Consider the following 13,984-nt stretch of genomic DNA (forward strand, 5'->3'; position numbering starts at 1 on the left):
CTCACCTCCTTTCTGCATAGATTATGATGCTGGGGAGGAGGAGGAGAGGAGAAGATGGGAGGAGAGGAAGGGAGGGGAGAAGTGAACAGAGGAGCAGAGGAGAGTAAGGGAGGGGAGAAGTGAACAGAGGAGTAGAGGAGAGTAAGGGAGGGGAGAAGTGAACAGAGGAGGAGAGGAGAGGAGGGTAGAAGAGGAAAGGAGAGGAAGGGAGGGGAGACGTGAACAGAGGAAGAGAGGAAGAACTCCATACTTCACATAAGTGTCATTTTGAAACAGGTGATAGGGTATTGTGTCCACCACCACAGCTCACTAACGAGGACCACATTGTTATTGAGGCCCTTGGTTGCTCTGCTGCACTCAGTCACCTGCTCACCTGGCAGCTCGCTCATGTGCCTCGCCAGTCTAAACAAAAAAAAACGGCAAAATGGTTTGGTGTAGAGGGAAAAAAGAACCAACCACGTATAGAGCCAAAGGTCAAGTTTACTAAATTGAGGGTTTATAAAATGTCTGAAAACACATGATAGTGTTGTCAAACAAGTCTATGAATCTACGTATGTATAAAATCTATGATTAAGTTTAATCTTCAACATAATTGTAGTAGGGGTCCCTGCTTCATCTCTTTCTCAGCTAAGGGGTCCTTGGCCTGAATAAAAAAAACGTTGAATGAAGACCCCTGCTCTACGCACTAAATATCTTTGGGAAAAAATAGCCAGTCTACAAGCTATCGCGTTGCATTGTGAGCTTGTAGATCGGCTATTTTTCCCACAGAATGTTCGACCCCTAGAATAGGGACATGCTAGAGTTATATGCGGGTATATAGCACGTCCTATAATAATATGAGAACTTAAGCACTTCAGTATTAGTCATGAATTATTTTCCCTACAGACCTAAAGTGCAAATGCAGTTCAAAGGGAAATTACATAAAAGTTTAACTTCGAGAGAGAGAGAGAGCTGGAAAATCCACCTTTCAGAGTCAGCTGGAGGCCAGACTTTGTGTTCAAACATCTTGTGACGCGCTGGCTAAGTAAAAGTAATGAGCCTGCAGGTACAGCCAGCTCTTCAGCAGGAGTGGAGAGTAACTACCGGTAGGTACTTTTACTCAAGTACTGTACTTAAAGCTGCACGATGTAGCTTTCCTCTTCTATCCCTGATTTGAACCCGGTTTCTTGCGTAAGTGCTGACATTTTTACCATTGAGCTAATAGAGCCTGCCTGCTTGCTCAGGGGATAAATTGAATCTTGACCATCAGGTCAAAATCGTGTCAGATCCTGTGTCTAAGTGATGACACGATCTAAATGTCTCAATAGAAGAGCAGGGAGTAAAACATTTTATGTAATTTTACTTTACTTGAGTATTTCTATTTTTCTATACTTTACTTCATTACATCTCAGAAGCAATCACTCCACTACACTACATATACATACTAAATTGTACTGATTGGTTTAGTTACAAGTTACTTTGTAGATTCTTATTACAAAACATACATTAACCAAGTAAGCCCTGTTTTGTACTTCGGCTATTCAAAGGGGCTTTGAATAGCAGATCTACAAGCTCACAACGCGTTGATTTCGGTTTTCTTCAACACTTTTGAAGAAAACATGTGAACCGGTACATTATGCATAATGAGTACATTACATTTGCACATTTTAATGCAAATCCTCCTGTCCTTTTACTCAAGTAAAAATTTGAATACAGAGCATTTCTAGTGGTATCGATTCTTTTACTCAAGTAAATAAAATTAGACTACTTCTTCCATCCCCGTTCATCAGTTCCCAGAAACCAAAACATTTAAATAAAAATAAAAACACTCGCAGACAAACTGCCTGAAACTCACGTTTGTCACGAGGAAAACCCCCCAAAAGAAAGACTCTGAAATGTAATTAAAACTTGAGGTGGATGAATTAAAAGAAGGAGCGCCCCGGTAGTGCTGATAAAAACCCACAAACACGCCAGAGAGTTTCATCAGCCGCCTCACCGCCCTAATGGACCGCTTTAAAAGCTACTTTAATATGTTTTCTCCTGTAAACCTGTAACCTCAATAACGATCCTTATCGGGGGTGGGGGTGGGGGGCGAAAAAGTTGAAAAGCGAAAAACGGTCACAAAGGGAATAGGGAAATCGCACGTCGTGGGAGGCAGTGCGTCGGTGGGCTAAAGGCTAATTGTGTCTGAAATGAGATTTTAAGCGGCTGAATTGGCCTGCGGAGCGGGAATATAAGAGACAGAATGAGCTCGGTACAGTCGTGTACAGATAAGCTCCTTTTAAAAACCACCGAGGATGGCGTCTGGTGATTAATTACGTTGATTTCCTGTAGTAAACACCATCATCACCTACGCAAGTGCGTGTGCGCGCGCGCGCACACACACACACACACACACACACACAGATATTTGTATTACTATACATGTGAGGACATCAACATTTTCGTACGTCAATTTTATGAATGCCATTAGAATTTTAAAATATATATAAATACTTTTTTAACCCTAACCCTATAGCCGAAAATAACTTATCTACAAGCTCACAACGCGTCGTTGGCCTATGATTAAGTATAAATTGGCATAACTCTAACGATAACCCCTCAACCTAAACTCTCAATGTCTAATGTATTTTTCCTAATTGTAAGCCTGCTATTTTTTCCCCCTTTTAATTACTACTGTATAAACACACAGTTTCTTTTGTGGGAACCTACGTCTACTATACTTGTAGGGACATTTGTCTCCACAAATATATAAGTACAATAAATAAGTACACACACACACACACACACACACACACACACACACACACACACACACACACACACAGACACAGACACACAGACACACAGACACGCACGCACACACGCGTACACACACTGTATAAGTGTTCATCTCAAGGTATTCAGCGGAAGCTCTCATCCACAGCCACTTACAATGATATGAGTGTGATGGTTGAATAAGCTTAAATTCCTCCATTAACTGCGTTGGTGAGTGGTCATGGATGAACCTTGGCACTATCATATTAAATGTGGTGTGTTTATGTTGCAAGAAGCCCATGTCTGATGACAGAAGCCCTGCTTGAAGACAGTAGCCCTGCCTGAGGACAGAAGCCCCTGCCTGAGGACAGAAGCCCCTGCTTGAAGACAGAAGCCCCTGCCTGAAAACAGAAGCCCCTGCCTGAGGACAGAAGCCCCTGCCTGAAGACAGAAGTCCCTGCCTGAAGACAGAAGCCCTGGCTGAAGACAGAAACCTTGCCTGAAGACGGAAGCCCCTGCCTGAAGACAGAAGCCCCTGTCTGAAGACAGAACCCCCGCCTGAAGACAGAAGCCCCTGCCTAAAGAGAGAAGCCCCTGCCTGAGACAGAAGCCTTGTCTGAGGACAGAATCCCCTGCCTGAAGACAGAGGCCCTGCCTGGAGACAGATTAAAGTCACTAAAATCAGCCACAGCTGCAACATTAAAGTGATTACTACACATTACTCATTATAATCCAATGTAATGATTGTAAAATGCATAATGAGGACTTATATTATACTACATTTCTCAGTATGACTGTTCATTTGTACCCACACTAGAGGAGGCAGATGGTGTATGTACACTTTGACAATCTTACAATAAATACAGGGAATCTCTGTACGTATGTACATATTTAATACACGTGTCTCAAGAACTGTTCGAGCGACCAACAGCAAATTCAGTGGCCCGGCGTTGAGTCGGTTGGATAGGTGGTTGTCCAGAACCACCAGAAAAGGTTCTGGCCGTGGCCAAAATTAGCCAATTGATTGCCATGGCAACCTCAGCATAAGCTTGATTTGGAAAATTCCCCACACCTGTCGAATTCCCCACACCTGCCATTTGATTACTGAGTCTACTTTCCACAGTCAGTTTTCACTCTTCAGACATTCTCCACAGACGTTATGTAGCGCTATATTGGATCCCTCCAATATGATATATCCCTCCGTGGGAGCGGAGGCATCCGAGGTAGACTTACAGATTAATCCCGTGTACAGGGGAGTGGACATTTGGAGTTCCACATAGGTAAGCTCTGTGTGCAGAACGTAAACTCGCAGCTATCTATAGTCCCTCCTTTGAGTGCTTCTGCTTTCACTCCGTTCGGTTTGGCTTTGTGCCATCTCGTTCAGGAGTTTGTCGTTTGTTTGCAGATTTTCGACACCTCGTACGAGCAAGGAGAAACCCAGTCTGGTCAACCTGTATTGCGGCGCGGAGTGTTTCTTGTCCTTTTATTGTCTGTTTGCCGAAACCCTCCCGGTTGCCTCTGGCTTGGGGACTGCGCCTACTCCAAACAGGATTGGGAGAAACTGTGTATAGTTGGCTGATAAGACTTTGCAGTTCTTTCCCCCCCGAGTTGAAGCACACACACGCAAGTTCTTTGCGTGCTTCTCCTCACACGGCTGTGCCGGGTTGTTAATCACAAACTTGCGTGCTCCATGGTGAGCGGGTTATGAGATCCCTCTAAACCAGCGAGTGAAACGACCACACAGGAGTGCTTTTTGTATTACCCTTGTGCGTTCCACGGTGAATGGGTCTGAGCTTCTCGACCCAGCGAGCGGACATACATATTCAAGTCACAAGCACACACTATACAATCCTGTTTTACAAAATCCTCCCTGTATAAGGCCTACTAGGGCATTTGAGCTACTGTGTCCGACTGTACCGGAAGACAGGTCCTCCGGCTGGTGGTGACCTCGCTCCTCACCAGCGGTACTGTGAGGGAACTAAGGCCGCCGGAACGGCTCAGTGGGTTCTCCCCCAACAGTTTCCTCGTCCTGAAATAAGACGGCGGCTGCCGTCCTATCCTGGACCTGCTCCACGGGTCCAAAAATCTTTAAAATCTTTTAGAAAATGTCAGATCTACAAGGTTGCGTTATGACCTTGTAGATCTACAATTTTCAACTAGACGAACTATAAAATATGACATAATTGGCTAATGCATGTTTCGTAATAATAATCTAAATGTGGTCTCACACTAACTACACGATACCTCTGACACCTCAGAACGAAGAAGTCAGGAATTCACTGGTACCAAACATCTCTGATGGGAACCAATCAGGATTCAGTGAAAAGAAGCTGTACAGAGAGAGACAGGCTGAACAAGCAGCAACTGAGAAGAGAACATTTTGTCTCTGTCAGGTGGAAACCTCATACGTTCAAAACTGTTACTTTTCAGGATTTGAATTCAAAAGCATCAAAAGTAGCAGATCGACAAGCTCGAAACGCGGTGAGCTTGTGGATCTGCAACTTTTGATGCTTTTGTGTGACGATGTAGTACAATATAATACGATTGGGGTGGCAGTGGCTCAGGGTTAGAGTGGCCGGTAGAGCGGCCGGCGGATGTCACCCGTGAGGTTCCCAGTTCGATCCCGGGCTCCCCCAGAGTTAGTGTCAAAATGTCCTTGAGCAAGACGCTGGACCCCTAATTGCTCCCGATGAGCAGGAGCATCGTGTCCGCCGCCATCGGTGTGTAAGGATAATTCCTTTTAACAGGTCGTTCATGAAAGTCCTTGCGGTCTTGTTTCCAATGAGAACCTGTGAGCAATTAGGGGTTAAGAGTCTTGCTCAGGGACAAATTTCATTTCATCGACACATATGCTGGCCTGGCCTGAAATCGAACCTGGGCCAACCAGAGCCTCTGGCTCCCTAGGCGGGCTCACTAACCACTAACCACTCAGCTATGGCTGTGTGAATGGGTGAATGTAATGCACAATCTATGTAAAGCGCTTTGGATAAAAAAGCACTATAGAAATGCAACATTTACGATTAAGTAGGGTGTTCATTTATGGGAAACACAAAAAGTTAGAATATGGAGATAAGAGGTTTCTGCCCGACAGCAACGATTTATTTTTCGGCTGCGGAGGTGAATACATTTTTCCCCCCTCCCCCTCCCCCTCTCACTGTACAGGGAAATGTAATGAAAGTACAGGACAGTTGCAGTCATGGAGGTGGGATGTGTGTGTGTGTGTGTGTGTGTGTGTGTGTGTGTGTGTGTGTCTGTGTCTGGGTGTGTGCGCACGCGCGTGCGCGTGTGTGTTTTGAGGACACTCACTTCACTTTCATCTCCTTGGCAGGAGGAATGATTGCGACGCCCTTTGGTCTCGCAGGGTGGCGGACCGACCGTGTTAAAAAACTGCAAGCCGCCGAGACGAGACGACTCAGCACCGTGCGTCATTACATCGCCGCTGTCGTCGGGCTGAAACCTTGTATGTCCAAAAAACGTTAACTTTTCAAGAAATGGGGGGGAAAAAACTGTTCCAATGGGTCGAATAGCAGTTATTATTTAGTCACAAGGTTAATACTTATTACAATTTAGGCATTTAGCAGACGCTCTACATCCACAGCGACTTACAGTAAGTAAGGTAAATACAAGGACAAGGTAATACATCACATGCATAGAGATATACTGTAAATCTAGGATCATAGGTAAACCGCAAGAACCTATCATCAGTCTAAACAGTATAATTTAAAAAAGTGATAATCTGTACATTGAAACTATACAATCTCTAGGATGCCAGGTCAACAAATGTACCTGGCATCTGTCTAAATAACATGCTGTCTAAATTACATTTTAACCTTTGCATAAGCCTGCAAGGTCGTCAAATACTTAACACTGGTTCAATATTTATAAAACCCACACTTAGCCTAACCACTTCCACTTATTTAAAAAAAATAGCCGATCTACAAACTCACAATGCGTTGTGAGCTTTGTATATCGGACATTTTTGCTACTTTTTTGTGACACTGCGTACAACGAAGCAAGGCATTAATTCACACAAATAAAACGCATAAAAAGTTGAAAAATATGGATACAAGGTTTCTGCCCGACAGCGACAATTTAGCAGCGATGCCTCGCTCACACAGAACACTGAAATATCTGCAAGGTTTTTTGTTTTTTTTCCTTCCATTTTGCTGCCGGGCTCGTTGCACAGCGGTGGTTAGACCATTATAATTAGAACCGCGTGGATCGCCAGGCTAATAGCAACTCTCCCACTACACCCCACGGAGCTCCTGGTTCTTCTTTTCAAACTAAACTTTTTCTCCCCGATTCAGCTGCTGGATCCAAGCATAACACTCACAAGTCAGCATCACATAAACCAGTGTTTCTCAAACCTTTTCATGTCAAGGACCTCCCAAATTATGTATTTGGCTGCGGACCCCACATCTGAAAAATATTTTATGCCAAGGACATCCAGAAGCAAAGATTTGAGTTCGCTTTAAAACATTAACAATTTGCACAAATTTAAAAAAAAACTTTAAAAAAATAAATAGCAGATGTACAATCTCATATCGTGGCACGAAGTGACACCCTATAAGCGTGTATGGACCCCACTTTGAGAATCACTACACTGCACTACAGTACGTACCCATCTCATCCTCCAGTATGGACAACAGGAAGCTGTTAGTCTTCTAAAAGGAAAAGCATCTCTGGAATTCTTGTAGCGTAAGCGTAGTGTGCGGTGGGTGGGGTGGAGAGGCAGTAATATTAATATAAGTAATATTATTATTACTGCCCTCTGTTGGCCTGGATCGCTCCATTACAGCAATGTCAAACCCGAGGACACCTGCGAGGAGAGGGGGAGGGGGGAGAGCAAACACATAGGAGGGGCAAACTCTTTTTCTTGGCACTTAATTATACTAGTAGGTCGACTGAGGACACTCCTCCATCACTTCACTGCTTCACACTCATGCAATCACACACACTCGCACATACAGTTTATCATCTCCGCCAGGCCGATAGGCTGGGAGGTGGAGATTGTTTTCGCTACTGTCTAGTCTGTGTACAGCTAATGACGGACACCGTTGGACTGATCGGTGTTAAACTTCGCATGCACATTCTATGGTAGCTGTCAAAGAACGTCCAGTCCTCCTCCACCCGAGAGGTGGCCTAGAACCTTTGAACCATAGGTCATGCAATCAAAATGTTCCATTCCGATTGGCTATATATGATTGCCTTCCAAAGTTTGCGGGAGGAGAACATTTTACAAAATTATTTAACAGTGTCCGATCTACCCCAAATTTGGATCACAACACAGAGCCAAAAGTGACTAAATCTTGACCCAAGTTTTCAGAAAAACTTCAAATAATTATTAAAAGATTACAACAAATGTATGTTGCTATATACTGTACATAGCAACAACAACCCCAAAAGCGTGAAAGGTATAGTTACGTATAGGGGTTCCCGGTCTAATTGGGTTTAGGGGCCTATAGAGTGCACCTCCAAAAGTGCTTTCACTTCTGCCCATAGGGACAGCCACCAATGCAAAAATGTCTTTCATAACCCCCCTCCCGCAGCTTCTTCAATGTTCCTGTGTCTGCTTCAGGTCACCACAGAGAAGCAACTCAGACCAGAGAACTGTTGTGGATTGTAATGCAGTTTAATTCCTATGAAATAAAATTCTCTTCACCGGTGGTTTTGATACAGGAACATTTACATGTTCCAACATTTCACTTGAGGCAACAAAAAAAATAAAAAAAGACAAGACACATATATATATATACATATACATATATACGTATATATATATATACACACACACACACATATATATATACACATACATATATGTATACATATATATATATATATGAGAGACACGGCTATTAGTATGACATTAAGCAACCTCATTGATGTATATGCGTGGCCTGCGGTATTTACAATGTAAGTGTAGGGACACAGTCCTTCAGTAGTCTGGTATATCTGGCTATAGCACCGATCTGTCTCATAAAAAGGCCAACGCATTGAAAAAGAAAAACAAATGGAGTTTGTTGGAGTAGAAATTAATTATGCCTCTGAAAATCTGCAAAAACAAATAAGTGTCATAACTTTTATGCAGTTACACAATTCCTTGGCCACCTTATGAAGTTAATTAATTCACAAAATAACATAAAAGTGTACAATAGAAAATGAATATGAATAATAGCGTATACAACACTGATTTCTACATAGAATATTCTTATTTATGCTACAAAAACAACGGACACCCGCCACCAAGGTTTTTGCAGCCGATGGTTATGAGGAGGGACGCTACATTGGCAAAATGTCAACAAAATGTCAAATGTAACATTAATTATTCCCTCTTCTTCCCCGACAAAACTTCATACAATTTATGCACAACGGAAAGGGATTTTCAAAGTTACTGTCAAAAGGAAGTTTTTTTTAAAGCCTAATTTATACAGTTTTAGTACAAAGGTGGCGACTGATTTCCAAGCTATTGGCAAGCACCACAGCGCATATATTAAGTATAAATTAAGCTTTAAAACACCAAATCATACTCAGCCACTACGGGTTGAGTGCAGTGACTCCCAATCTGTGGGCCGGGGCCCCACTGGTGAGTCGTGTGGAAATTGCAAGACGGCCCAACAAATAATTAGCAAAACGTGAACGATTTGAATGATAATATCACATTTGTATTAAATGCTGTGAACACTTTTGACACTTTGATATGTGCCGGGATCCAGAAAAAAAGGGTGGGAATAGCTTGTTAGTGGTATGAAAAACCATTACAAACATTGCATTTTGCCAACATGTCGGTGCGGTGTCTCCTGTAACCATTGGTGTTTGGTATTCAAGGTATATAACGGGCCTCAGATCCAGAAAACTCTGGATGGGTGAAAAAGCGGAGTCCTCAAAAATGACAATTTTTTGCGTTTTTACATCAATACATAAAGGTCACAATCATAACTAATGTGACACCTCTTCACGGAAAAAACTCCAATGCATCTGCAGACAAGGTTACAGTCAAAGTGTACTAACAATTTCTTTGCATTCAACAATGTTTTTTTTCTTTTCTCCATTTTGTTTTCATTATTACAAATAGTTTATGTAAATATGTGACTACCACATTTAAATACTGAATTCCCCCTCCCACCCCTTCAATACATTATATAACATAAAGCGTCATTCATTTACCTCTCGCATTCCTATGATAAAACATCAGGATGAAAAAAAAAGACAAAAGAAAAAGATTACGTACTGTACAGGACGCCCACAGTTTCTTACATTTGTCCAAACTTTATTTTATTTTTTTCATTGAGCTTTTCTAACAGGCTCGATTAAAAAATAGAGATTTGTTTGCTGGTTTATTTGATCAAAACACAAACACGTTGATACACAGCGGCGGGGTGTGGGGAGCTGATATCCTATGAAAAAAACAAAAATCGAAGTGTTTCATTATTATATTGTACTGAGAGGTATGATGTTGACACCAGAGAGACGGTACGTGTTTGTAGTTTTGTACTCGGATGGAGGAGAAAAACACACAGCAGTTTTACAAAACTAAAAATTCAAAATTTAAATAAAACAAATACAAAAATTATAAACAACACCAAGCCCCGCCTTTGTAGCTGCCGTTGCTTCTTGTAAGCAGGCTTTTTCAAAATAAGAATTAAATTCACTCCCACAGCAAAAACATGAATAAGAAGAAATAGAAAAACAGGAGAAAAAAACACATGCATGAAAAGGAGTGCGTTATTGTGTCTGTGTGGATTCTCTTCTCCGAGGGGTGTGGGGGGGGGGGGGGGGGGGGATTTCCGACCTACAAGCTCACAATGCATTGCGGTACAACAAAGCATACATTCGGGCTTCTGAGATCTTGGTGGGGGGTTCCGCCTGTTAGCATAGCATCCATTAGCTTAACTTTCTCTTAGCTTATCTCCTGCCGAGCCAGTAGGACGGACAGACGGGGGGGGTATTACTTAATACATGGGCCCGGGGGCGTTGTCCTGAGGGAAATGTGAGTTGAGGAGGGTCTCCATGTAGGAGACGAAGCCGCTGCTGGGCGTGTAGCCGTCGGGCATGGGCCCAAGGGGCATGGGGACACTCAGGATGGGGTCAGAGTTCAACGGGGATTCGAGCAGAGCTGCCGCCAGCGCTAGAGAGGGGTCTGAAGCCAGGGCGTGGTCTGTTAAAGCGTCCGTGAGGCAGCCTGCGGTGGCCATGTGGTTGACGGCGCCATCCATCTGGGAGCATCCATTTGGGGTGATGTCCATTGTGGTGTCAGAAGTGGGATGAGCTGGGAAGTCCATTGTGGCGACAGGGGCAGGGTTAGCTGGGAACAGGGGCGGTGCTTGGGTCAGGAAGGGTGGGGCTGTAACACTATGTCCTTGTGGTGCTGAGGATTGGATGCAGGTAGACTGGGGTAGCGTGGTCATCGGGTGGCCTGCAGGCGTGGTTGGCAGGTCAGAGATGGACGGCATACGAGGGCGCTTGGCTGCCTGGGCTTCATCGTCTGAGGCCACTGGTTGCACTGTGCTTCCTTGGATGGCCTGAAAGAACACAAACATACAGGCTGTTTATCCTCTCTTTCAATCGAGCTCAAGGATTCCCATACCTTTCCATGGCAAGGACCCCCAAAAAGTTGAGCCAGATTTGCAATATTTTCATTTTTGAAAATGTAAAAACATATATTCAAAAATATATATAATAATAATAATGTAAATGAGGGGGGAAAAAAGGAAACTCTGGGCCCCACTTTGAAAAACACTGATGTAGCCATCACAACGAGGCGAGTGCTGGCCTTCCCAGAGGTCTTCTGTACCAACCTTTTTCATTGTAGCCCTTTGGATACTTAGCCATTCCACACCAAATATCCACTTGTCATGCTGTGACACTGAACTTCAAACTGGTCAACTGCGTGGCATCTATTACATCTCTTCTTAAAGCACACACTGGTGGACTCTGATGATGTTTTCCAGTACTACTCACCAGGCGTGAGCGGACTCTCTTGGGCAGCTCTTGGTCCAACATGAAGATCTCTGTGGGTTTCAGCAGAGACTGAGTCTGGTCCTGGAACTCCACCTGAGGACAGCATCACCAAGAGGAAGCTCAAATCAAAGGCACTGCCAACCTGACATCTACCCAAATAAAACCTAGCATCTGTCTAAATAACATGAGTAGCATTTATCTAAAGCTGCCAATGGTTCTCAAACGTTTTAATTTCAAGGACGCCTATAACTCTGAGTGTACAAATGGAAACAAATGAACCTGGCCAAATGGACCTGGTTCCATTTGGAACCCTCAGGGAACCCAGAGGGTTTCTGGATCCCACTTTGAGAACCATTGCTCTCTACACTAACAGGAGGCTGTGCACTGCCTCACACAGACAGACAGACGGACGGACATACAGACGAAACAGATGAGACAGACAGACAGACCCCCTGGCTGGGGACAGACAGATCGGTAGGGAACAGAATAGAAAGAGAAGCGAAGCCGTGAGGGAGGAAAGAGAGAGCACACAATACTTTTTTGAAAAGCAAAGTTGTTGGCAAAACAAGCCGCTGGAAAGTGAAGTTTTCCCCCTGCGGGGCTGTGAGATGTTAACACAGACAGCACAACAAATAAAGATGGTTTTCACTGCTCCAGTTACCACCAGACAAAACCAGCTATCTCTGAGCTGTTGAGAGTGCTGTGCTATTGAACAAAGTGATCAAAATATGGATGGATGCGATGCTCATTCTGTGTGTGTGTGTGTGTGTGTGTGTGTGTGTGTGTGTGTGTGTGTGTGTGTGTGTGTGTGTGTGTGTGTGTGTGTGTGTGTGTGTGTGTGTGTGTGTGTGTGTGTGTGTGTGTGTGTTGGCTCTCTTTCTCACAGAGGTGTTGACAAAACTGACAACAGGAACCTGTTTGAGATTAACAAGCATGCTGAACTTCATTAGCTTGTGAGTGCGTGTGTGCGTGTGTGTATAGACACTTTCAGACATGCACTGTATTATGGAAGCTTTCCAGACTTTAGACGGAGGGGCTGTATGTATGAACGCAACATTCCAGCTCAGAAGTATCAGACATGAAACAGACTTTATGCTGGCCATGAGTTAAGTCCGGGTAATGTCCGATTTAGCTCAAACCGCTCTGTGTGTGAATGGACGCTGTGATTGTCCGGTGAATTTACATTCAGCACATGGAATTGTTGATGTCGCTTATATTGTGGACGGGTGGAGCCTCCCCACCTCCCGAGGTGTTTGGAGAGAGAGAGAACTGAAAACCAGTTGAATTATTCTGCTTTTTTATTACCGTTAGAATTGGAAATATACACCCATCGAAGATAAACGTCTCTTTACTACTGCAGTAGCCTAATTGTAGACAACGAGCTACAACTGATGCTTGCCTCTGCACTGCGCACTTGGCTGTATATAGAGACCAATGTTCTCCGAGTTAAATTTGGACAGTTATTCTTCCAGCTCAGAGGAGGACGGCTTGTTTTGATTATAAGTACGTTGTAGCTCGTTACCTACATTAGGCCTACTATGGTAGGAAAGATGTTTAGTTTGTGTTTTGCATGGGTGCATCAATGGGAGAGCAATTCAATGTATCTGCCATTCTGTCATGTTCTGTGGAAGGAAATAAAAAAAGATTGCATTTGATCTGTGCATCTCCCTCAGGCTGTGCCTGTGTTATACTTTAGTGGGAGTAGTTCATGCGTCTACTACCCAGACCCCGCCCCTGACCTTATCAAACTGAGTATTTATGTGTGAACAGCCAACACCGGACAATGTCCGACCTGATTCCCCAGACATTTTCCAGTGTTCATAATGAGAAAGTGGCTTATGTGTGTCAGGGTGTCTGTTCTTTGGCAGGGTCACATCAATTGAAAACAATGGCACCTTCATCACAATGTAATGCTTCACTCGGTGTGTGTGTGTGTGTGTGTGTGTGTGTGTGTGTGTGTGTGTGTGTGTGTGTGTGTGTGACTGTGAGTGTGTGTGTGTGTAATGTAGCAGCCTGCAGTGTTCTCCTCACCTGGTAGAGCTGATGCACATGCTTCTTAATGAAGGAGGCGTTGAGAACCTTTCCCTCGTGTGTGTGAACCACTATCAACTCCCCCACCGCTGGAGGGCCTTCGTGAAGACAGTCATGGCTCTGGGGGGGGGGGGGGGGGGGGGGAGGGGAGAGAGAGAGATAGAGAGAGACCAAGAGACACCGAGAGACAGCACAGAGGGAGTTAAGAGAGAACATTTTGTGGAACGCGGCGTGAAGCGGCGCGTTTCGAGCTTAC

At 44.0% G+C, this 13,984-nt stretch overlaps 1 protein-coding gene across 4 annotated transcripts in view; it reads right to left on the reverse strand.

The window, feature by feature from the left end:
• Nucleotides 1–8,349: 8,349 nt before the first annotated feature.
• The window catches only part of kdm4b (lysine (K)-specific demethylase 4B), an 87,460-nt gene continuing 81,825 nt past the window's right edge, over nucleotides 8,350–13,984 (reverse strand). For all 4 annotated transcript variants that reach the window (XM_084066583.1, XM_084066585.1, XM_084066584.1 and 1 more), the window contains 3 exons: nucleotides 13,729–13,848; nucleotides 11,698–11,790; nucleotides 8,350–11,258 (listed from right to left, as the gene is read on the reverse strand). In XM_084066583.1, the coding sequence (XP_083922709.1) occupies nucleotides 10,689–11,258; nucleotides 11,698–11,790; nucleotides 13,729–13,848 (783 nt within the window). In that variant the 3' untranslated portion in view covers nucleotides 8,350–10,688. The remainder of the gene's footprint in view (nucleotides 11,259–11,697; nucleotides 11,791–13,728; nucleotides 13,849–13,984) is intronic.

Source organism: Gymnoscopelus microlampas, assembly GCF_963454915.1.
Source record: "Gymnoscopelus microlampas genome assembly, chromosome: 9".
Taxonomy (NCBI): Eukaryota; Metazoa; Chordata; class Actinopteri; order Myctophiformes; family Myctophidae; genus Gymnoscopelus; species Gymnoscopelus microlampas.